At 40.1% G+C, this 25,856-nt stretch overlaps 1 protein-coding gene across 3 annotated transcripts; it reads left to right on the forward strand.

The window, feature by feature from the left end:
• Nucleotides 1-239: 239 nt before the first annotated feature.
• On the forward strand, nt 240-25,553 carry slc5a6a (solute carrier family 5 member 6a). 3 transcript variants are annotated; one of them, XM_063495700.1, is made up of 18 exons: nt 240-408; nt 9,135-9,236; nt 10,605-10,847; nt 10,940-11,161; nt 11,789-11,854; nt 13,411-13,462; nt 13,563-13,630; nt 13,873-14,027; nt 14,342-14,482; nt 14,589-14,718; nt 14,808-14,896; nt 16,260-16,372; nt 17,085-17,152; nt 17,409-17,495; nt 17,711-17,880; nt 18,072-18,175; nt 21,803-21,924; nt 22,010-25,553. In XM_063495700.1, exons 3-18 carry the CDS (start codon nt 10,722-10,724, stop codon nt 22,217-22,219), a joined length of 1,923 nt encoding a protein of 640 aa, XP_063351770.1. In that variant the 5' UTR covers nt 240-408; nt 9,135-9,236; nt 10,605-10,721; the 3' UTR covers nt 22,220-25,553. The 3 variants fall into 3 exon arrangements, with proteins under 3 accessions (XP_063351770.1, XP_063351772.1, XP_063351771.1); XM_063495702.1 differs by having other exon boundaries at nt 9,135-9,232; XM_063495701.1 differs by lacking the exon at nt 240-408 and adding an exon at nt 1,125-1,193.
• The last annotated feature ends 303 nt before the right edge of the window (nt 25,554-25,856 follow it).

Consider the following 25,856-nt stretch of genomic DNA (forward strand, 5'->3'; position numbering starts at 1 on the left):
GGGGCACCATTTAAGGGGAAATAAACAGGCTAAAACATAATGAACCAAACACAAATTTCTTTGCTTTTACATTTTGTGCTAAGTTTATCTTTTTGTGCCTGTGTTTGAAGCCAAGGGATTAAAGCAGTCAGTTGATGTTATGTACCCTGACTTTCTACAGTATCATCCCTCCTCTGTAGTGCCACCGTTAATTCAGTGAGGCGCATGAGTCACCAGCCGGAGGAGGGGACAGAGATGTGTGCAGCTGCGTATTTACCAATGCGCACTGGGAGCAGTGAAGGATGGCATGGGGTCCGTTTTGATGAATGTCAATAATGCATTGTCTGAACTCGGAGCGAGCGTGTGTCATCGGGGGTATGACTACTGAGAAAATGTCTTCATACTAGCTTTGGATATGGAAAAGGACAGGTAGGATACAACCGTGTGCGTGTGCTCTGCGGGGTGAACGAGGGATATGTCAATGAGTCGGCAAAATCAATCAGCTGCCATTGCCATGGTGATCAATTACCAGCGATGATGACGTGTCCCGGTTCCCCGGTACTGTTGCGGCTGCTCACTGGCATCACGACAAACATCGTCATCATGCCCGAAATGATTGCAACAGTTACAGTGCTCCCATGTTCTGTTGCCTCAATTCATTCCCAGTGGAAAACTAGAGCGCTCAAATCATAGTCTAATATTTAAAGATTTCTAGAGCACCAGAGCAATATATTCCCTTCACAGATTTTAGAGAGACTAGTTTTATTGGATTTGGAAAATGGAAAGAATGGGCTGTGAACGTATTTCAAATAATTGCAAACCATTTATTAGCATTCTGATTTATTCTTCACATTATTAAAGAATCCTTTGGGTTGTGTCTCAGTGGTTTAAATAAAGTTGCCACTGCCAAAGATCTTTATAAGAGCAGCGTCAACAAATTAGCAGGATCTTGTATTTAAGTACCGTTAAGTACAAAGTTGACATGATGGAGTATTTTAATTTTATGAAACTACTTGTGTAACATATTTAGTAGATACCCGGCAGTAATTTAAACCCAATGAAATATATGGCGGTGGTTAGGTTTAATTTTAGTTTACGGGGAGCACGTGAAGGCATCTAGTGTCAAGGATAATGGGAGGTCCTACTCATGAAGTGGCTTCAACCCGGTGATGTGTTGCAATTACAGTAGGTTGCCAGCGAAGACTCGTCCACAGGTAAGCATGCTGAGCTAATAAATTCACTCAAGAGGAAATATTATCAAGGGGGACTGGTATTCGCTTGTTTAGCTGTCGCCGAGGGCTCTGACAGAGCCGGCTATCAGATTAGTTTCACGTTGGTGCACGCGGTACCAATGTGAAGTTTAGGTCAGGGTGACTGGGAAACAAGACCATGTGGGCGCACTGATCAATATTTACCTGGCTTCGTCTGCTCGTGCTTCTTCTTTAGGGTTAAGTAATGTCTCTTATAGCGATCCTGAAAACAGAACTGCAGCTACGTAGCAAAGGTGAGCCGATTTGGCTAGCTGTGTGGCAGGCAGCTGGAATGAATGAGCGCGTGGGGAGTCTGTAGCCTGCTAATGTGTCAGTGTTGGCGTTTCCACGTTAATGTTCCTTACTCTGCTGGAAGCAGCATTAAGTGGAAGGCTTTACGTGTGTTTTTATGTTTCACACTTCGCATAACAATACAGCAACCAGCAATTCCACTCAATGTACTGCTTACGGTGGCTTAATTACCCTGTGACGTTCACGTCAGTATTTACGTATTCTGAAAATTGTTGCTCCACTCTGCTCTCAGGTACTCAGAGATAAGTACGGCGAATAATTGTGTTAACGGAGCCTGTCTCTTATCACAATTTTATTGCTCCAGTAACATTTTTATAAGTCAACTACAAAATCATAAAATATTACATTACAAGAGATCCCTGAACTGGAATTTGATAACTCTGCATTTTTTTAGGGTCTGGGATAATGGGTGTGTGACAACCGTTGTGATTTGACGCTGTATAAATAAAGTTCATTTGTAACGTATTTATTTAAGGACATTCTTCTTTTGCTGCCCCCAATCTAAGTGTCCGGTTTTCTCAACTACTCTGTTCTGCTGCCAGTGAGAAACTACACCATACTCTGCAAGCCAGTGTTCAGACACCTCTGGCGTTACGTTACCAGTTATCGCTAAAGAATAACACACTGTCATCATTCACTACAACAACAACACTTGTATTTTCATAACAAAGCTCATTAAGTGGTGATATCAGGGTTGGGGTGTAAAACAATCACTGGTGATTGCTTTATACTCCGCATTGCAGTATGCACTTTATCTTTGTTGCTTATAAAAGAAAAAATTCCACTGTCTCCAGTCCCCCCCCCCCCCCCCCCCCCCCCCCCCCCCTCTTACCTTGATATCTGTGCTCGTGGTGATTCTTTTACAGAGCAGATCAGGCTGTGGCTCAAGGTTTAATGATTACTCACATTATTGGGCTTTTAGGGTAACTGAGATACAAACTCAGCTGGAGACTGTGGCTGCACAAATTCCAGAGATGATGACAGTAGACCAGCTGTGCCTGTGTGTAAACGTGGAGCTTGAACATGTACAGTGTCTCTGAAAGTGATGCATTTTTTTTAATGGTCAGTATATACAGTAGTTGTGGATTACCTAATTTCTTATTGTCATAACCTCATAGAATTCATGGTCCAGTAGACAAAAGAGAAGTTAAATATATTTACCAGAACACGCCATTTTTATCCACGAGTCATTTTTCTTATTAAGTTGAGGAATCCTGTGACCTTTATGCCACTTTTACAACTGACTTTTATATCAAGTTACACACTGAAACTAGGTTTGATCACTAACAGCAATGGTGATTTGGACGGTGACTTGGGCAACATACTTAACCTCGAGAGCGAGTGAGCTGCGTTCACTGAATTTTCAATTTCAAATTTATTTATATTGCGTCAAATCACAACAACAGTTGCCTCAAGGTACTTTATATTGTAAGGTAAAAACCCAATAATACTACAAAGAAAGCCCCAGCAATCTGATGATTAAAACTAACATACCCAAATCTTATTTAGCCTGTCCGCAGTTGCTACTCCTATACCGGCCACTTTGCAACCCATTTTTGCTCCACAGTTCGTACTTTTCGTCCTGTGTCCGATTTAATAAATGTTGATCTTTTGTATGCTGGTGTCTTGATGCTGGTTTCACCACCTCCAGCATTTCATTTAAGAGAGCAGAGGTCTTGGACCATGTCAGGAAATGGAAATCAGTGTTTTCTCTTCACTGAAATGGTCCTCACTGTCCAGATAAGTATAAATTTAGAAAGTCACTTGGAAAGGACAATTTGCACTGAGTTTGGTCAGACTGTCCTTGGAATTGCCTGAAATCAAATCTCAAAAAAAAAAAAAATCTGTTGGATGAACAATCAGTCGGATTTTTCTACTGGAGATTATGTATCTGAATTTCAGGAGCGGGACCACGCCTCCAAACACGCTCCTTCCGGTTGCCATCTATATAGGTTCCCCCCAGTCCTGCAAACTGTTCATTCTCGTTTACGTGCCCCACCCTCCCTCCTTGTTCTCAATTCTTTAACTTCTTCACTTCTATTTAGTACATGGGGATCTGCCAGGCCTGGGAGCCGTCGCCAGTTCCCTTCGAGGCCTTCCCCAAACCGCAGCTCAATTCATGTCCAAGCATTCACCTTTACCTACTAAAACGCTGTCAATCCTAAAATGAGGACATGGGCCCAGCTTGTGAATTACACTACAAAGGATAATAGGACATTGGTAGTATTCTTCCCATTTGCCCCTGTAGTCCCTATTCTTAATATCCTGTGAGACCTAAGTTGCTTTAAGAGGAATGTTTGTGTTGAACTCTGATTGTCTGATGAGGAGAATGAAAGCGCGTGGGTTGCTTTTAAAAGGATTGTACAAAGCATTGGCCCCATTCAGGCGTTGCTCCTGTACAGATGCAAACCTTCCCAGATTCACCCTCCCTCGCACCACCAAAAAGCAGGTTTCCTTTTTTTTTCTCTCTACAATTCACACACTACACAAGGATGATGCCACCAGCTCTGCTTAGACTACCTCACGTAATGTACAATCATTGTCCCATTGTTGCTAGGCAACCACGACCTCCATGACCTCCTTGTGGTGTTTTGCGTAAGATGGCACAGCCACCGCTGAAAACGCACAGGCACACAGAGCATGGCTAAATAAATAAGTTTGCGCCTGGACCACTGAGACCCTGTACACCATATAAAGGAATTTTCCCATTTTGAAGTAAGTAGGTGAAATAGGCATTAGCCAACTGGTGCAGAAGTAAATTTCTTGCCATGAGTCTTCCTATTGAGCAAGCCATTAACTGTACACTATTCAGACAGGAGTAGCATGTGGGGTTGCTGTCAAGTGTCCGGTTAGAGGCCACATAAAGTGAACGTTCTGAGGCCCACACAGCATAATTGCAGATGGACATGCACATGGTTGTCCACACAGAACTTGTGCTCACTGTTTGATGACTACACTTGCGTCACTCAATCTCTAGTGAACTCACGGACAGGAAAAGTACAGTACTGTGCAAAACTCTTGAACCAGCCCTCATTTCTTTATGTTTTACTTCCAAGGACCTAGACCTTCTTGTATTTGTATTTTTTTTTAAAGCACTGGTGTGGACAATAATTCTTCGGTCTTTCGAGCTTTTTCTTTGGACATTGGCTGCTTTTTCAATCATTTTCAAACCACTCAAAGAATGAACCAGCATTGGCAAAGAACCAATTTTAAATAGTATCTTTAGGCTTTTTATTAGCAGTCTGCTACAAAAGGACATAATTTATTCCAATTTCTTTGGTTGAAAAATCCCACAGATAACAGATGGGCATAAAGTAGTCTTGGACCAATAAGAGATTCCTTCCTGGTTTACTTTGGTGACTCTGCATTGTTCTTAGCCTCATCTCCCTTTAGGAGTCCCACAGGGTTTGAGTCTTGGCCCAATCATCTTTTCTCTTCGTCTTCTCCCTCTGATTTCTTCTCCCACTAGGTCTGTATTCAGACCTAGTGATAGCTGTGCTGCTCTTCTCTTGGACTTGGGCCCACTGTGGCTGAATAACAACCCCGGAGTAACTAACCTTGGTTACTGTTTGTCAAACTGAAATGTGATTTTTAAACTAAATCAGCAGATTAACTGTTCTTAAAGCTGTTTTTTTTTTTTTATCATTCAGGGGTTTTTTATCATTTTTATTCAAGATCAAATATGTCTTATCTTTTAAAGTTTTTGAATATCTTATTCATGCTTTTATCACAACTTGCTTGAACCACTGTAATGCACTTTGCATGGGCCGTACCAATGCTTCACTCACATGCCTCAGTCATTTCCCACATCCTGGCCTCCCGCCACTGGCTCTTCATTTGTTTTAGGGTCTATTTTGAGATTTCATTTGGTTTTAAAACTTTTAAAGGCTCAGTTACAACTTGCATTTCTGAGCTGTTGACTCCGTACATCCCCTTGAGGTTGCAGAGGTCCATAGACCAGCAGCTCCTGGTAATTCCCAAAAGCTTGATTTTAAAAAAAACAGGCTGACCGGGCTTTTTCAGGTGTAGCCTTTAAACTTTATAATCATCTTCCTGCCCATGTTGGAGTGCCTCACTCTTAAAACTCATTTTCACTCTTTGGCTTCTAACTCAGAATGACAGCACTGGTTACTACCTTGTAGTTTTTGTTTTTATTGTTTTAGTGTTTTGCTGTTTGGTATTTTTGTGTTATGCTTTGTCATGCAAAATAAAACTGGATTGGATCATGTATGGGAAAAGCCTGGTATTTTGCACATTGTAAGCTCAGTTGATAGCAAGCAGTAAATCTGTGCTGTAAAGGTCATTTCATGTGGATTCGGGTACTCTGATGTGAGACATTTGGATAGCCCCTGCTCATGTCCCATATGGAAAAGATATATATAAATCTTATAGAGTTTGTATCTGTCTTGTGTGAAACTTGTATGAAAAGCATACAAGAGTGAAAACAGATATAAGATCCCTTGAAAAATTATATAAATGAAGCTTGTATGTTTTGGATACTTACTAAAATAATATATGAAAGTAATGAGAAAGTGGCCACTTTCATGAGTAAATCATATAAGCCTTATATGATTCACTATATGAAGCAAGCCAAATCTGATGCAAGTCTTTTATAGGTTTTTTTCTATTTCTTTTCCATATGGGGTGACATAATTATCTTTAACACAATCCTTTCACATGGGCTCATAGCTATGGATTCTTTTCCAATTTAAAACGCAGTGTTTTAAATTGGAAACAATTAAAATAATTAATGGAGAGAAAAAACAGCCCCAATCAGCCTGGGCAGGAAAATTCAATCAGTCACATGTGCTCCATTAAATACAACCAGAGTCATGAGAGACCAAGCAGACCTGGCACAATGTGACTGATTCCCTTCAGATTTCTTTTTTTTTTTTTTTTAAATCATTGATTCATATAAAATATTGTTTCTACTGTATCAGTAGAATCACTACTTAACAAAAACTTAAGTGGTTAAAAAAACAATTATGTCATAAAACCTTTTAAAACTGCATCTACTAACTGCCTGGTGGGCATTTGAATTTGCAAACCATGATGAACTGTTACGACAGATCTTTATTCCTGCCGTGAGTTATTCTGCTCTGTTTTTATACTTGTACCTTTGGTGAGTAGCTTTGCATGATTCCAGTTCAAAATGATCCTCGTTATACTGAGCCTTCTTGAAACCCCTCATTCACTGATTTAAACAAGCCGTCAACAAGGTTGTTGCCCTCGTTTTGCCTCTTGCAATCAGAAGAGCTGTGCAGCTGAGATGAGCATATAAGCAATATTTGCTTTCTGTGATGTGATATGCAGTTCCAAGAGTGGAAAAAAAGAAGATCCAAAATGGTTCATTTAGAGCAGACTGAAGGCTCATATTTTGGCTCTTAGGGCTTAGTGCATGTTCAACTATGAAGCAGTGACTTCAGTGTTTGAAATCTGACTTCTTTGAGGCTGCAGACCCAAAGCTCACTGTACATACTGATGAAAGGCAAGGTTTACTACTTTTCTTTCTTGGACTGAGCTGGATTGCATCTACAAAAGCACCTGTGAATCTGGATTTAGATACAGCGTTTCCCACAGAATAAGATTTTATTTGTGCGCATAACCACACATGCACAAACTTAGGCACAGTCACACTGTCATGATAAATAAGGCAGCAATATTTTGTTCCCTCTCTAGTAAATTCCCTATCTCCTAGTCAGACTCAAACTCTGCCATCTTTGACTGCAGCTTTCTTTCTTGCTGTGCAGATTGCTGAGGAACAGAATAGCTTTATCAGTTCTTCATTTGCTCAGAGTTGCCCTCAAGCTTGCAGCAGATCTCCAGAGCAGAGCAAGGGCTGCTGTCACCAGCTGTTGTGCCAGACAGTAGAGTTGGAGTTTGACTGCAGTGTGAGAGATTGGAGACAATGGAATAACAAGCACTATAGAAACCTGTCCAGCCTTCCTACAGGGAAACGTTAGAAGAACAAAGGTAGCTGTTTACAAGCTACTTTAAAACAAGAGTGCAATAGTGAGCTAATCATGTTACTGTCCTGAGCAGATGAAGAAATAAAAATAAAAAATATTCTTGGGTGGCCTGCATGTGGGCAACACTGATATAAAAGTGACCCAATTTGTGTTGTGACATTAAACAGCAGCACTGTAACTCTGCTCTGGGTTATGAGGCCTTTTGAAACCAGCTACACTGGCAGCTGCTTCTGTTCCCAACCTGTCACAGCTGTGTATATTAGACATAATGAGCCACTGGGATATAAGTGGGATTTAAGAACATATTTTATTGGCCAGTGTTTGATCAAACCAGCTGAGAATATTACATAGACAGGCCTGTCAGTGCACACCGTGTGTGTGTGTGTGTGTGTGTGTGTGTGTGTGTGTGTGTGTGTGTGTGTGTGTGTGTGTCATACACCAAGTTGCTTTCTGCACAATGCTCAGTCTTTTGCACATTTCTATTGCACTGATGTGTCTGCACTGTCTTTGTTTTGTTTTGTTTGCAATTTTTGCACATTGCACTTTATATAGACCTGTGTTGATTGTCTGTTATATGTCATATGTAACACCACAGTCTTGGAGGAATGTTGTTTCTTTTCACTGTGTACTGTACCACTGCACATGGTTGGAATGATAATAAAGCCACTTGATTTGACCTTTAAAGACATTCTCACACATCTAGTGTCACTCCTGCTAATCCTTCCTGAGCTTGTCTTTTAAAAGTTGCTAGAATGGAAACAAACAAGCGCTCCAGCCATGAAAAACTCAGCCCCATCTAGATCTTTCACTACTTGTCATTTGAAACGTTTGCACTTCAGGTGCCATTTACTGCTGCCAACATATGAAGATGTATCAAGTAGCTTTCTGAAGAGCAGCTGAGCAGGTGTCCATGTGAAAGTGGTATTTGTGTTAGGGCAGACAGTGACATTCCAGGTGGAAATCTCATAATCCTTGAAAAGCAGTCGGTGTCAGCAATGTTGGCAGTTTCCTGAAGCACCACTTTTGCTTCTTCTTCTTTCTTTTTTTTTTCCTTTTAGTAAGTTGCTCTCACACATTCTTTGCTATCTGATCAGACAGTTAACCTTTGATCAGCTTTTGGGTGACACATTAGACACAAACAAAAACTGATGTTTCCACACAGCAGGACCTCATGGTTAAACTAAGTAATTGAGACTGACAAAGTCTCGCTCTTTGCTGTGTTCTTAACCCGACCTTTTTGCAATCAGCTGCCCTTCAGCTTTTTCTTGTCATAAGAAGTGTGGGATAGTGCAGCTCAACACGCTGTGAGAAAGCAACAGCAAGAAAGAAAAGCTGGTTTAATATGTAGAGGAGAGGGAGAAATATTTTCAGTTGAGCACTGCATGCAGTGAAAATGCAGGGGGAGAAACAATGGGAGAATCGTTTTTTCAGAATTAAACAAAGTACAGGGAACACGATTGTGTGTCTTGTTAAAGCATAATAACATGTTGGATTTTATTTGGTTAAATTAATCCTTATATATTGAATCCTTTGTAATAATATTGTGCGAGATCATTTGTCTTACTTGCTTCACAGGAGGGCTGCTTTTTTAAAAACGTACAGAGTTTCTCCTCTGTCTTCACAGTTCTCATGTTTGACCGCTGTGACAAGGCAGGATACTTCCTCCAGTAAACCTTAAGTGAGGGTGTTGACTGTCTGTCAGCCTGCAGCAGCTCAGTCTCAGTAGGTACAGTCATTTCTTCTTTTCCCATAATTTTGTTTGTGGTATTTGTTTGTTTGTTTTTTTTGATACCTAAGAATTGCATTAAGTAACCTAATTACATGTTTGTCTTGCAAACAGTTCATTTATTAGACTGACACAGAAACGGTTACATCACGATGCATAGATACTAAAATCTTAGCAGACGAATAGAAACCACCCGTGTCATATGTAACTCTCAGCAAGTTAAACTGTCATAATGAGTATATATCAGGCATTTATTTGCACCATAGATGGTATAAAAATATAGCTATATAACTTCCAGATCTGAAAAGTTAAACCAAAGCGCAATTGCCTAAAACCTGCAGTTCTTAGTGGGCACCAGGAGATGATAACTGTTGATGCAAATGGGTTTATGGGAAAATGGACCTCTGTCCTGACCTCTGTAAATATCTCACTGTTGAGTTTATCATGGGCTCAGTCACACATTTCTGCTCCTGTTGAATAAAATATTAGGTGCATTTTATAAATTTTGCTATGTCTTAGTGTCATAAAGGAGCATATTGAGGTACCATATGCTCATTGGTGAATAACTTGTGATTAACTAGTCTGTTGCCAGTGAGCGTGGGCTTACATCCGTCTTTTTTATGTATGGTTGATGCACACCCTCGAGGGAGAGGTCAAAATGTTTCTGGAGAAGTGTCGGAGAGATGTGTGAGGAGATCTCATAAGAAATTCCAGCAGGCCCAAAGCCGGCCCTACTCAGGCTTCTGTGCAGAAGATTATGATTCAAAGAAAACTGAAAAAATGTTAATGAATTTCAATCCTTTAAATTCCAGAAAGCTAATAACAACTTTGAGTGAGGGAGAGTGTGGGGAATAAGTGTTACACACTAGATGAGACAGTATACTTCCACTAGCAAGAGCAACTAGTTATTGAATGACTAACCTGAACTGTGTCATATGGAAACTTTCCAGACCAGATTCTCCAAAAAGTTTGTGTGTAATAAATAAATAAATAAAAAAATAAAAATGTAAAAACACCAGACAGCAGAGCATCTGGAAATTTGAATGGTAATTATAGGCAGTGGATCATCTCTGTGTGTCAGCATGGATGAGTGTTAGAGCTGGCAGTAATGCTGGAGTCTTATTTTGAGATTTGTTAGTCGCACCAAAGCGAAACATCTGTATACACAGTTTTTGCAAAATTTTTAAAAACCACACACTCCTGTTTCTGTTCAAACCCCAACTCTTTGTTACCAAACTCACAAAAACTGTCCCTTCAGATTTGTTATTTTTGCATACAACATCCCGATGCCTCTGCTGCCTCAGTATATTTCTGAGCTGCTGCCCATGCTTCCATGCATCATTTCCTACTTCCTCTTGTTTTCTCCAGCTCTCAGCAGGTCTCCCTTTGGGTGAGGTGTTCTCTCTGACATTGTAATCTCAGCCTCTCAGAGGCTGTGCTTCCAAAGGCCTTCACTCTCCCAGCCCCTCCACGTCTGTCCTCATCATGGGGGAGGTGGTGCAGATGCACTTCACCACGGTGGACTATGTCATTTTTGCCTTGCTGCTGGTGGCCTCAGCTGGCATTGGCCTCTTTTATGCCTTCTCTGGGGGGCGCCAGCGCACAACACAGGTAGGATTTTTTTTTATATTGAAAGAGTACAAAGTCAATTTTCCTTTTTGAATGTTAATAAAGATTTGTGACGCCTGTGCTGTTTGCCACAGGAGTTCCTGATGGCTGACCGCTCGATGAGCTGCCTGCCTGTGTCCCTCTCCCTGCTGGCCACGTTTCAGTCAGCTGTGGCCATCCTGGGTGCTCCATCTGAGGTGTACACATTTGGGACAGAGTACTGGTTTCTGGGATGCTCCTATTTCCTGGGTCTTCTCATTCCAGCTCATGTATTCATACCAGTCTTCTACAGACTGCGACTGTCCAGTGCTTACGAGGTATTCACAAGAACAGTTAACATGATTAGACACCTGTATCTGGCCTTTCTGTTTGTGTTGTCTTGTTTTTGCTTTGTCATTGTCGTAAGTTTCCTTGGGTTAATCTCTTATCTCTCACACACACCGTAAACAAGATAATGAACAACTATCAGGCACTTGTAGTTTGACCTGACTTGGTCTCTGTTTTCTAAAATGATTATTAATTGTAATCTTCTTTTTTTTTCTCTGCATTTTTCAGTTTTGCACTCTCTCAGCACACTTTTTTTTTTCTATTTTTGCCTTTCTCAAGTATGATCTCAGAGCTTAACATCCTTATCTGTCTTATCTGTGTTACCCCTGACACATTCACATCAGAGAAACAAATGTCCTTGCCTCAAGAATCTACGTCTCTCTTTATCTAAACTCCACTCACTGTTCCTCTATTGAGGCTTCTGGTGCTTCACTACAAATTAACTGGACAAATGACTGATGTCTAAGCCGAAGATCAGAACTTAAACAACCATTTCTGATCCTCAGTAAACATCTACTGTGCTGAATGCATATTACAGGCTGTCTCTGAGATGATATGTGGTTAGATTTTTGATTTTGCTCTTTTTTTTGTTTTCTTTTACATTCTTTCTTCGACAGTATCTGGAACTGCGATTTAACAAGACTGTTCGCATATGTGGGACTGCGACCTTCATCTTTCAGATGGTATCTTTGTTTATTTGTGAATCCTTATGAATAAGTGATGTTTTAATGTGCAATAGATACCCAGTGAAAGCTTAAATCATCTGAAACAGAGATCATATATTGCAGATTATTCTACATTTATATATCTACAGTAACTAGTAAACAGGTATTACAGTTGTCTTTAAATCAGTCTTATTGCTTTGAGCTGTTTTTAGTCACATCATCATGAGAATTTCCAGATACAATGCAAAATCTTTACCCACCCACTGCACTGGATCACACAGCACAATCAGTTAACACTGGGCTTCACAGTTCAACTTTATGTGCTATTTAACACTGGTAGCATGTGCCAACAATTAATAAGGAAAAAAGAAATAAAAATTCCAAAAAACCCCAACAGACCCATGGTGAGTTAGTTGAGTCTGGGGATGCGTTAGATTAAAGGTGTTCTGGTTGTGACACCAGTGCTCGCTGTACTGTGAGACAATCATTAGTCTCTGTGTACGGCAACATCAGGCTCCACGTAAAACATTGTTTTCCTAACTTTGTATAATCTAACAAAATTCAAGAATAGATCTCTGATAATGGAATTTGTTAGTAAAACAATAAATGAAAAGCGGACCAAAATAAACAAGAACCACTCCAAGAGTTCAAACCTCCACCGAGGCAGCTCACTCTCTAGGCGGCGTAATATTAGATATTGATTTGTGAATAACTGGGCATGAATGACTTGAGCTTATGACATAATATTATACTACAGTGCATTTCTGTGCAGCTCATTCTCTTTTGACACTTTGTTTATAGATTTAAAATGTTTTGGGGTCAGACTGAAAGAAGGGCAGATATTACTAAATGTTACTAATCCAAACAAAGGCAGCAGAATTTTAAGCTCAGTTTTAAAGTTAAAACATTTTATGAAAGTTTGACCAAAAAAAAAGAAAGTTCAAAGTAACATGACATTTGAATCACTAGATATCATCCCTATATGTTGTCAGTTCAAACCATGGCTCTATAAAGCATTTTTATCACTTGAAGGAGAGGTCAGAGGTCCCATATGTGACATATTTTAAATCTTTATATGGTGCATTTTATATGTGACACACACATACTTGTTTCATTATGACTTTCAGTCGCTCCCATTTTTTTCTTTTTTCTTTACACATTGAACATCAGTTCATTGCGTTTTGCAGGCATTCATTTATGCACAGGTCTGTTAAAAGTCCCACCACAGCATTTCAATCAGGTTGAGATCTGGACTTTGACTGGCTCATTGCGACACCTAGATACTTTACTTTTCCAATCGTTTTTTTTTTCCCAACAATTTTTCCAAATAAACAAAACACATAAGAACAGAATACATGAAGCATAGTTTTCTTTGTCTTTTCTTCAGAACATGTACAGACCTTTAGAGTATAAGACCGTATCGTTTATCTTCTAAAAGATAACCCAGGCTGATAAACCTGCCCTGTACAGTGTATTAAAAGAGCTTTATGAATGAACTCCAAAATATGACCTCTGAACTGTGTTCTGTTTCTGGGAGCCTTACTCTTCTATATTGTTGGTTTCTTCCTCTGCAGGTCATTTATATGGGGGTAGTCTTATATGCTCCAGCACTAGCTCTTAATGCAGGTAATGCATGGGTCATTACTTCATTTTTCATGTTAGGTCACACCTAGAAGGTTGGACAACCTGTTGCAGTGTTCAATGTTTTTGTTCTGTTCAAATGCAGTGACAGGATTTGACCTATGGGGGGCAGTGCTGGCTATGGGATTGGTGTGCACTCTGTATACTGCTTTGGTAAGTCTAAATTCACCAATCTTAAGATACATTTATCAGTTTGTCATTTCAGACAAAACAAGTTTTTTAAAAGATTTTCTCCAGCTGCAGCTTATATATTTCATAAGAACAAATCCTTACTAAGCGAGGGAGTGAAAAACACTGGAAAAAAGCTTAAGCAAACTTAGGAAGTTCAGATGAGATTACTTGTAATGATGAACATTATGGTCCGATGTTAATCTGCTACTGTTCCTGTCTCCCAGGGGGGGCTGAAAGCAGTGATGTGGACCGACGTGTTCCAGACGGTGGTCATGTTTGCGGGCCAACTGGCAGTCATCGTGGTGGGGACTAGTCAGGCAGGAGGAATAGCAGAGGTCTGGAGGAAAGCCATCAACGGTAGCCGTATTTCTGGACTAGAGTAAGTAGTTTGCATATTTGAAAGGCAACTAAATTAAAGGAGTTCTGCTTCACTCAATGACACCAGGTAGAAAACAGGAGGTAAAAATGGAATTCAGTGATTTGCAAATGTCACAAATCCATATTTTATTTACAGCGGAACATAGAAAGACAAAAAAGAATGAGCTGGAGTCAATAGTCACATGATCGGGTATAAAAAGAGCTTCTTAGAGAGGCAGAGTTTCTCAGAGGTTCACCAATCTGCCAAAAGTACTGCCTTTACATATTTTGGAACTACTTCTTGCAAAGGAGCTCTTTCACTCTCTACCTTTGTAGCCTCAACCCCAACCCTCTGGAGCGCCACACCTTCTGGACACTTGGTTTTGGGGGGGTCTTTCTGATGTTGGCTCTGTATGGTGTGAACCAAGCCCAGGTCCAGAGATACCTCAGTTCCCGCACAGAGAAAGAAGCTGTCATGTGAGTAACATGAAGTTGTCAGAAAAAGCTTTGCTAACGCCTTCTGTTTAAAAACCGCTAAACCCTATTGATAACCATCTGTTCGTCACCCATCGTGCCTTTCCAGGTCCTGCTACGTAGTCTTTCCATGCCAGCAGGTTGTCCTGTGTTTAGGATGTCTGATGGGTCTGGTCATGTTTGCTCGCTATGGAGAAGACAGCCCTCTGGATAAGGGCTACGTCACGACTAATGATCAGGTGAGCTCTTATTTCATCTTTAAAAGTATCAGTAGATTATTATTAATGTTTTAATTCTAATGTTTAGTTTCTTTTTTTTTATTTTTTAGATGGTGCTGTACTTTGTGATGGATGTGTTCAGAGATCTGCCTGGGCTTCCGGGGCTGTTTGTGGCCTGCCTCTTCAGTGGAGCGCTCAGGTGAATAACCCAAGAACCACGACTGATGGTCGGGATTCACACACCCTTACACACTCTGTGTTATGACTGATTTAAGGTATTGTCATCTATTATCTCTTAGTGTTAAAAATCATAGGTTGCAGAGCACATCACATGCTGTGTGAATCCACGTTGTATTCACTTTAGCAATTAAGCTAACAGAAATAGGAAAATATTAACAGGACATTTGATTCATGAAGAGATTGTTTGGTTTCTGGGATTAAATCAGAACTTCAGCTATCTGTCCCTGGTGTTTACCAGATGTTTATTCAAACTAATTTGGTAGCCTTTTTGACTATGTTCATAAGACTTTACTCACAAAAATCCAGATTAACCATTACCAGATGGGTGCAGGATAGCCAAAGTACAGCAAGCTGGCTAACCTAATCTTACTTGCTAACATCCATAGCAAAATCATGAGTCTGTGGAAATTCTAGTTGGCTAAACTACTAGAATAGCATGATCCTTGAGGTTAACTATATATGATGTACAAAGGTATACTGACTGCAGTTCACTATGTTATTAATTGCACTGGTGTCATTATTAACAGTTGTTTTCTGGAAGTTTTCCAGAGCACTTTAAATAGAGGTCGTGTTTCTTGGATTCGTGGATTTATTCGTGGCACTGATGACACTGCGTACATAGCTAGATTTTGTGGCATTCTGCTGTGGAAATGGTATAAATGTATTTATTTTTTTAAGTCTTAAATTGTGTTTTTAAAAAGTGTTCTGCAAACTTAAAAGTAAATGACTGCTGAGCACTTGGTCGCAATCCTTCCTGTATCAGCTTTTATAGCTGGTTACTACCCTACCACCCAGGCAGAACTACAAATGGTGTTTTAACTTATTCATGTTATTTATAACCCTCGGACTGAACCCAGTACTTTTTTTTTTCCTTTTCTTTTTTTAATTACGAGTTTTGGCAATAACAAGTCAGGCTGGCAGAGGCTATGCTACTTTATCAAAATGTCAAGCAGCTGTTATTCATAGTGTGCGTGTGTGTGTGTGTGTGTGTGTTTTGTACTTGTAGCACTCAATCATAAGGCATGTCATTACCCTTTTAAGTTGGTTATTAAACAATAAAATGTAGTATATAAAAACATATTGAGTCCATGTTAACACTTTTACATGCATAGTTATCAGCTTTTCTTTGGTGTGCAGCCCAAAAAAATGAGTATCAGCGACTCTCGCTTGAATAGATCTCACTGTAAAAGTCAGGCGTATGAGATGATGGCGTTCTGGTTCCTGGAGGCTTGTGCAGTGCAGATGTGTTTAAACCACCCTTAACTTTCACTTAAACCAGTTTGTTTGTTTGTTTGTTTGTTTGTTTGTTTGTTTTCTTCTAGCACTATTTCGTCAGCCTTCAATTCCTTAGCAACGGTAACTATGGAGGACCTGATTAAACCTCATTTTCCAAATATGACTGAAGGCAAGGCCACGCTGCTGTCCAAAGGACTCGGTGAGACAAGTGGTGGAGTTTTGTTTTCTCATCTTTGCTCTAAACATGCAGTTATGTTGGAGTTCAAGTACTGTTGTGTGACTTTAATCTGGGATTGTGTTTTTGTTTGGGGTAAAGAATAATTCACATTTTACTTGCATGCTTAATGGATTCGAGCGAATATAGCCCTTTTCTACTCTGCTGCAAGCCTCGTTCATTCGAGTGCTTTTATCTAACATTGACACTCCAATGGACACATCAGGTCTGACCCCCCACTACCTTCTGAGCCACATGCTTTGATTCTGGTATTAGTAGTAGGTGTTTTCATTTTACTTGAGTGTACTGCTGTTGTTTTATTATCTTAATGTCGGCGTATTCTACTCCATATTTTTAGAGTAAGGTATCTAGGTCAAGAAATCCTTATTTATTCTTAACTAGGGTTTGGTGTAGACCCTCATTCACGGTCTAAAACGAGTATCAAGTCTCTCCCTGTTCTAGACGAAGCTGCTGTGCTCATAGCCAGAACTGTGTTCTACAGAGTATCAAACGATAAAATCATAGTAGAGAACAGACTCAGTCTGCAGCAATCTGAAGTCTGATCTAGCAGCTCACATAAGTGTGTGTGTGTGTCTTTACCAGAGTAAAGATGCCATGCTTTGCTTTTTATTTGTGGTTCTAAATACTTGAAGTTGGAGGTGTAACCACTGTGTGCTTTTTTTCATCTGCTGCACAGCCCTGGGTTATGGTCTGGTGTGTCTGGCTATGGCCTACATTGCATCTATAATGGGATCGATGCTGCAGGTAACTGTTCATCAAAAAGTTTGAAAATGCTTTATTACATTTAAGTGAATTGAAAAGTTTTGGAAAGTGAATGGTGGTAATCATGGCACTGGTTTAAAAAAAAAAGACTATATTCATACAAGACAGTTGTTAACTTTCTGTAGAATATTAACAGCAGCAACACAGAGACACTGTAAGTATTTAGTATTCATTATTGTGATTTGACCTACAGTTTGTTTGTTTGTTTTTTTAATTAGTTCTTCTTGTGTGTCCTCAGGCAGCTTTCAGTATCTTTGGCATGGTTGGCGGACCCCTGCTGGGACTCTTCTGTTTGGGAATGTTCTTCCCCTGGGCAAACCCCATTGTGAGTCCTGTTTTAACTTGGGGCTACTAATAATTCAGTGTCTGTGAAGGTTCTCAGTCATCCAGGTCATCGTAGTCTAAGGAGCTTGGAAAGAAAAGTGTCTGGACTTCTTTTGGTTGCTTGAAAAGACTACTAATAATTCAGTGTTCGAAACGGCTTTTGTTGTTATTTTTGTGGTCACACATAAATTGACACTGCTTCTGTCCTCCTGTCAGGGTGCAGTGGTTGGGTTGGTATCGGGCCTTGTCATGGCTTTCTGGATCGGCATCGGGAGCTTTGTGATGCGCATGTCTGTTCCCACGCCAGCACCTGCACTCAACGCCACTGCTCTGCCACTGTTTGATAACATAACTACCACTGTCATGACCACCACAGCCAAGTCAGGGTAACACATTTCATCTCAAAATAAACCACTTTAAATATGGTTTAGTAGTAGTAGTGTTGAGTGCTGGTTGATTGTACAGACTACCAAAGTTTGATGTTATAAATATCAGTCAGCATGGACAGTAGGGCCAGCAAGAGGGAGGTCATTTAAACTGTTGTTTTTTTTGTGTGTGTCTTTATTCCCTCTCTCAGGTCAGCTGGTGTGGAGGCACTCTACTCATTGTCCTACATGTGGTACAGCGCTCATAACTCAGCCACTGTGGTGGTGGTGGGACTGATAGTTAGCCTGCTAACAGGTATACACATGTAGCTGTAGTCTGTGTCACAAATGGTTTACATAGTCTGTTATATAACCTTATTGTTTCTTTCCTCTTTTCCACTAACCCAGTGGACACCTTGATTCCCCAGCTAACTTGGCCAATATAATGACTCTGCCATTAATGTTAGAGAATTAGCTCCATTTACAGGATATGACTAGCTAGGAAAACTTTAGCATTAGCCACTTTTGTGTTACAACTCTAGAAGAAACCTTCAGAATCATAAATTATCATTCTGCTTTATTATATTTAAACCAAAAACTGATTTTGACCAGTACTAATTAATAATTTAACATTAACTTTGGGATTTTTTTTGACCTGTGAAATGACCAATACACTCATAACTCTCACATATAGGTGTGATGTGCTGTTGACCAAATGTTGTCTTAGCTAGCATAGCATAATGGAATTGCGCATTCATTGCACCATGTTGGCATTCTGGTCATATAGCTAATGTGTACACTATAAGAACCTGTAGCATCCATATGCTTTATGGGCAGTGTTGGGAAGGTTACTTTTAAAATGTATTCCACTACAGATTACAGAATACATGCCCCAAAATGTATTTTGTAACGTATTCCGTTACGTTACTCAATGAGAGTAAAGTATTCTGAATACTTTGATAATATAATAGGTAATCCATTTTTTTAAAACTACATGAATGTGCTATTGCTGTGTGAATTATTACTTTTACTGAAGGCTACTCGCCATACCAATACCAACTAGATTTTTAAATCTTAATATAAAATGAGTAACAGTAGGGTGGACATTAGGTAAGGCTGCACTTTTTGCAGCGATCTCGTATAGAAAACTGTTTCACGCGTATATAAAACAGGTCCGCGTCTCCGAACCGTAGTAAAGGGACATCTGGCTAATACGTCGGGTTCCGTGTCGGGCTCGTAGCCGAAAACTAGCTTTGCTTTGTTGTCTGGGTCAACTTTGCTAGCGAGAGACAGAGAGAGGCGTTGAAAGGCTGCTTCAACAAAACTTATTGTTTCAGAGAAAAACACAAAAAAAGTGTACAGTCGAGTCTTAATAGCTTACTTACAGCTGGGCTCGTCAGGCACTCTTTTTGGCTGCAGTGGTTATTATTATATTTGCATGCTTCCATCTCCCGCTTCTGGTCGATGACAACTCGTACTTTTCGACTCTCCTTTTTCTCCCTCCCTCGCGCTCACAAACACATAACTGGTATCAGGGCCGTGCAGAGACGTTTAAAGGGGCGGGTGCTCAAAGTTAAAAAGGGGCACATTGAACCAGGCTGAATAACAACAACACACATTCATCAAGAATCTAATATGGGATTGCATCATACTACATTACTGTTGTGAGGTGGCAACAAGGCAAAGCAAACGTAGCCTATGTTTTACCTGATGGGTACAATGTTGCTGTTGAGGGGTTGCTGCTGCTCCTGCTGCTGATAGTGCTGGAGGGTAGGGCTGTGCTGATCTGAGACTGTAGACATTAAAATGTTCATAGGAGAGATGGTAGCTGATTAAACAAGTGTTATGAGATAATAACTAAATGCAAAGACCATAAGAAAATGGGCTTGGAACCACAAAGCAACAAAAAACTGTGAGAAATAAACAAGGCTCTGCCTGTGAATCACGCTGCTTCTCTTCTTCTTTCCATCCCCTCATCTCATCTATCACTCTCCACTTGCTGTCTATCTGAGAACAAGGCACAACTTGCTATTGCAATAAACTATTATATAATTATCCACACCTAACAACTGCTGCATTTAATCTATAATAAAATGATGACAGAAAAATGTTATAGAAGCAAAACATTCCAGTTGTGCTTATTATTATTTTTATACTTGAATACCTCTCCAACAACTGGTACATGTTAATGTTACCTGTGTTCTTTGTAATCCAGCTGCTGAGGGATCCACTGCCTTTAGTAGCCTCACACAGCTCCTACTGTTTCCTCCTCATGTCCTTACCAGCCATGTCTGGACAATGTTATATCATGAGTAATAATTTAAAAAATCCATATACATAAAACACACACATGCACTCACACACAGTGACATTTTAGACCTTCAGAATACTGTATATAATGTAGGCATCATGGTGCTGATCCAGAATCCTTCCATTATTATTTATTACTAGAGCTACAATAATAAAGCAATGAGGGAAAAACAATAATAAATATGAAATAATGTATTTATGATGATTCCATTTGTTTCACTATCCACTCTGTGCAGGGAGAAAGCTTATTACATTTTTTAACTGTAGAGATACAAAATTTTACTGCTATAAAATCAGCATTTTAAAATATAAATCTACTATAATCTGTGTCTTAATGTATGTTCTTTAAAATACAGCCCATTTTTTTTAAATATTATAATTATAATAATCCATAATTATGTGGACATGCATATTAGATCGTTTTTAGTGAAATATAATCCCTCCAGAAAGGCAGGAAAAGCCCTGTAACTTGCTTTAAAACTAAATATGTTCCCTAAAACGGTGACAGAGCTACAGACCCATGACAGCCTTACCCAGTGAGCCAGCAGCTATGACCAGCACTACTTGTGCAGTTAATAAAAGGACAGGTAATGTTTGTCGCGCTGTTGCACACACAGCACGCTCATTTGTTTCAGTTCGTCAGTTGTCACAAGACAACTTACCAACGTGTACGTAATAAGCTAATACTCCTGTGTGCTATACACTACAGTGTGCGCTGTACACCTACTTACTGGTTTTGTCGCATCAGTCTGTGTGCCTGAGGTAATTTGTGTTTCTCCTACAGCTCCGGACCGCTAAAAATGCGCGTGCTCTTTATGAGCTCGTTCCCGGCTCGTAACCAGTGCGTTCTGCCGTCAAGGGCGATCATTGGTTAATGGTGATCATGTGACTGATGCAAGCCAGATCCTCTTATTTAGCAAATTGTGATTAATAGTTAAATATTATTGTCGAGGGGCACAGACAGGACTCCGCACACACACACACATTCAAAAAAAAATATTTTTTTTTTTTTAAAAAAAAGTTGCCTCAAGAAAAGGGCACTTTGGGCACCCATCAGGAAAGGGGCAGGTGCTCAAGCACCTCTAGCCCCCCCCTCTGCACGTGCCTGACTGGTATGGCAGTCCATTCTCCCTGCAGCACGGACTACACTGCCCATGAAGCTAGATTCTTTAGGGCTATGCCTGTAACACTCTGCCTATTGCCTTCATATTAAATCATTTTTGTGAATAATTTTTTAAAATATTTCTTCACGTCATTATGCGGGCCGCAAGTAGGGGTGACATGGGCTGCGAGATTGAGACACAGGCATTAGAGCCTCTTAATGCGTGTTTTGTTTGGGGCGTGGAAACCAAAAATAGAGAGGGCATAGCTGAACATATGAAACAGGAAAATACGGCCGTGTAATCCCTTTATTTCAGCAAAGTAACTGTATTCTAAATACCACCTTTTTAAATGGTAACTGTAACGGAATGCAGTTACTCATATTTTGTATTTTAAATACCTAACACCAGTACATGTATTCCGTTACTCCCCAACACTGTTTATGGGTTACAGAAACTGTGTAATTTGCTCTTCTGATAAGGTCCAGTCAGCCTCTTCTGCACATATCACCCTGTTACTGTCATCATACTAGGACCTATGAAAGAGAAGGAGCTGACCCCGGGCACAGTGTACCCCGTCCTGGGCACGCTGCTCTTTTTTCTGCCCGACCGCTACAGAGAAAAGCTTTGCTGTATCACTCCTCTGGCTCAGAAGGTAACCTCATATTTCCACTTGTTTCCACTTTTGTTCGTCTTTCAGTATTTGTGCTTTCAATAGTGTGTTTACCCTTGTTGGCCAGCCCACACAAATCAAGACACAGCCTTATCAAATGGCCCAAAAGGACCGCAACGGAGAAGCTTATTCCAAAGAAGACACCGTCACAGAGGAGAAGGAGATGGAGAGCGACAGAGCACAGACGGAGGAGGAAGACTCGGAGGATTCGAGGGCTCGGCCCTCGTGCCGGCTGACGGCTCACACGGTTCACACGGTTCAGGAGACAGCCTTGTGATCCTCTTTTTCTTTTTTGATGCACAAATACACTTTCAGACCAACTGCTACTCTGTGCAGTCTCTCTCTCTTGGTGAGAAGTGCAACAGATTTAAAAAAAAAAAAAAAAATCAGCAATGATTCTGTGGCACTAAATTTGAGTGTTGCTACTCACAATTATTTTTCTTAAACAACTTCAAATGAGCTTCTGCCAGGCTGGAACTGAGCTTTGGAAGCACAGGCGTCAGCAGAACTCCACCGGTTATTCTCCATTTGTAACAGGCTTTTTAGACATGTCCCCACATGTTCAGTCTGAAGTAACAGACTGGGCGGCTTTCATGTTTGTGCTCGACAAAAAACAGAGAATCAGCTAGTTAACAGATACTGAATATAAAATGTGTTATTTTTATAGAGATGCTGGAAGCACAAATTCTAGAACATGTACAAGAGAAAATAATAAAAGTAAAACAGACTGAACTTTAACAGAGGGCATGAAAGGTTTGTGTTTCTATGATAGTGTAGTGTCTTAACAGGACCTCGGTTTGAATAGTCACCTTCTAGCTGCTAATGTAGATGTCTAAATATAAGTCCATTAAAGTAGAGCTGCGCGCTCTGATGAGGGCAGAGAGGGAGTCTCCAGCTGGCAGTGAAATTGGATGGAGCTCAGTAAATCCCTAACTTTACTCCAGTGTTCCTACACTGTGACAATATAACCTGCTCAGCGTATTTAAAAGAGCCCAATATCATCCATAACCTTCACACATTTAGCACTACTTTTATGTTCCAGTTTAAAATCCCAGTCAGTAAATGCACTGAATACTAATTGTAGTAAGTAGTCGTTGTGCTCTGCTGCGTCAGATACACAAAACTGCACAAACACTCCCAGCATCCTTTTCTGATGAGCTGCTTGATAAATGCTGATAAATATAGACAGTAGTTCAGTTTTTTCTCACGGTTTTAATATGAACTTTAAACTTGTCCAGAGAAGACTTTAAATTTAAAAATTTAAATGTTTTGAATTTGATGCCAGCAACCAACTGACAAAAGACTGGAAAGCTTGTGTGATGCGTGAAGAAAAACACACACACGCACACCTCTAGCAGAACACCTCACAGTTATCCATCCATTTTCTCCACTTACTGTGGAGGGACTGGAGCCTAGTTGCCATAGGGCTAGAGGCAGAGCACACCCTGGACATGTTGTCAGTTTGTTGCAGGGCTAACAAAAAAACGACAGACTATTTCGTATCCTGCTGAGCTGCTATGATGGTAACTTGGTTTGGTTTCATTTTGTGTAGTTTTCCGGTGAGTGTGATTGCACATATCCAGGTTTATCTGTCAGGATCTGTTGGAGTCCTGCTAAAGTGCCTCACTGAGCGAATGTTTTAGCCGAACTCCTGTTAGCTGTGTTTCCATGAGCTTTGCATGTTTAAGCACAAGTAGCTCAGTGTAGTCCATTACAGGAACTGTGGACCGTTCTCACAGTTGCTTATAGATTCACCTCTGCCCCCATCTGATGGCAGCACCGCTCCAAAGCCATCATGGACCACAAGAGAGTAACGTGATGTATTTAAAACTGATGGAGTCGCTGCTTAGAACTTTATGTCGAGCTTCTTTTAAGTGCCCGTTCTTTTAAATTCAGGTTGCTGTCGTTGACAGTGTGTGATTAACATGAGTAATATTGTGTATAGTTGAATATTTTCATTATCGTTGAAACTTTTTGGAATCCCAGAATTCTTGGCCATCATCATTTAAGTGTTTGAAGTCATGTCCTGGTGTCAGATGTCTTTGCGTGTCCAATGATTCTCAGTCAGTACCGTCTGTGCTCTTCCAAATGGACACAAGTCCATTTATTTGCCATGTTTGCTCGGCCAAAGTAGTCTGGCATGTTTCCAGAGAGTTCACTTGAAGCATGTCTACACTGTTTACCCACATCCCATTTCAGTAGTCCAGAACTAAGACTTGGATGTCTTGGTTGCCTTACGAAATCCTGGAGTTGTTAGTCCAACAAATGATTAGACAAAGGTTAGAGACTCAAGACCACCGTAACTCCTGTCTGATGGAACACTGGCCCCTTGTAAGCATTTGTCCGTTTACAGAACCAGCATGTTTGTACCATCATCCCGACACTTGAATACCTCGATTTATCCAAAGCATATAGAATATGAATTCATTCTTTCTGATGATTTGTTTTCTGTTTTGTTTTTGGTTTTTTTAACCAATAGAACATGTATTTGAGGTCATGTTTGTATATTTTTGTAATTTCACACAAAGCCTATCCACATTTCTTGACGTGAAATGTGGAATTCTATATGCAAGAACCATAAAAAGTTTTTTGTGAATGTTCAGCAGAAGTGGGATGTAAAATACACGTTGGTTTGTTTTATGGGAGCAAATGATGTTTGTTGTTGGTGTGTGTGTTTCTGCATGTGTTTCCGTGCACTGCTTCCCAAATTCTGCCAGATTCGCAACAATTTAAAACTTTTTTAATGGTTCCTATAATTGTAGAACTACTTGATGACGTATAGTTTCTTTATGATTGCGTAGTATCAAATCCTCCTTCATACCTGAAATTACTTGAAGTGTGTGCCTGGAGTAATAAACGCCCTTTATGATGTGAGGGATCACAGTTCAAGTGTTGGTGTGCTGTATTATTATTAATGCTGTTAAATGTGTCATTTCTAGGCCTGGACAGGGTGCAGCACTGTGATTACAATAAATACTAACACGTCAAATAAAGCACAAGAAGTCAGTAGTTCTACTTGAAATGTGAGCCTGCATCCATCAGGCCACGTGAAGCAGGTTGGAGGCAGCATTTGTAGTTCTGGAGATTGACTTTAAAACTGAAAATGTCGATGTGCGCTCCTCTCTGATCAGTGGCCTTTTTCCAGTAAAACAGCAATGGCACTTAGTAATTTCCTGAAACAATAAATATTGTTTGGAACAATATTTATTACATTTGTTTTCCCATCAACAAGAATTCTTCCTCTTGTGTATTCCAAAAAAGAGAGAACCTCCATAAGCACTGGAGCCCACAGAACTCCTCTGCTTTGGCTGTGCCTTCATTTGTGATAAAGTTTTGTTTTTTTCCAACTCAATGTATTCTTCATGAATTTACCAGGATTCTACCATATTGCAGTCTGTACTCAAACATCTGTCCAGGAGTGGACCAAAGTCTGCGTATTGCAGAAGTGAATTTGATCGAAGAACAGACGGCTGCTGTCGGCAGCAGGAGTGTGATGCTAAACTGACTTTTTTTTTCCCTTTTTTTTTTTTTAATTAAACCTGTTGCCATGATTCACTGCTGTTCGGATGTATGATTATAAGATTTCTGATTGAACTGAGATGGCATTAAAAAATGATAATGATAAATTAAAGAATGTTCATGGTTGTGTCTGTCAACTTCATTGCTGTGAAAATTAACCTAATTTTAGTAGCACTAATGCGAAACCTCTCATCTTCTTTCTCTAGTAATTAACACACCTGTTGAAATGGAAGGATTTGTAGCTTCAGCTTACCTGTGTTTTGTTATTTAACTATACACATTGAAAATACAAAGACATTATTTATATACACTGCTAAAAACAACAAGGGAACTCTATTGAATCAAAGTGTATTGAGTCAATAAAACTTGTGGGATGTGGTCAGATAAGTATCAGA

The sequence above is a fragment of the Pelmatolapia mariae genome, linkage group LG15 (assembly GCF_036321145.2).
Source record: "Pelmatolapia mariae isolate MD_Pm_ZW linkage group LG15, Pm_UMD_F_2, whole genome shotgun sequence".
Taxonomy (NCBI): Eukaryota; Metazoa; Chordata; class Actinopteri; order Cichliformes; family Cichlidae; genus Pelmatolapia; species Pelmatolapia mariae.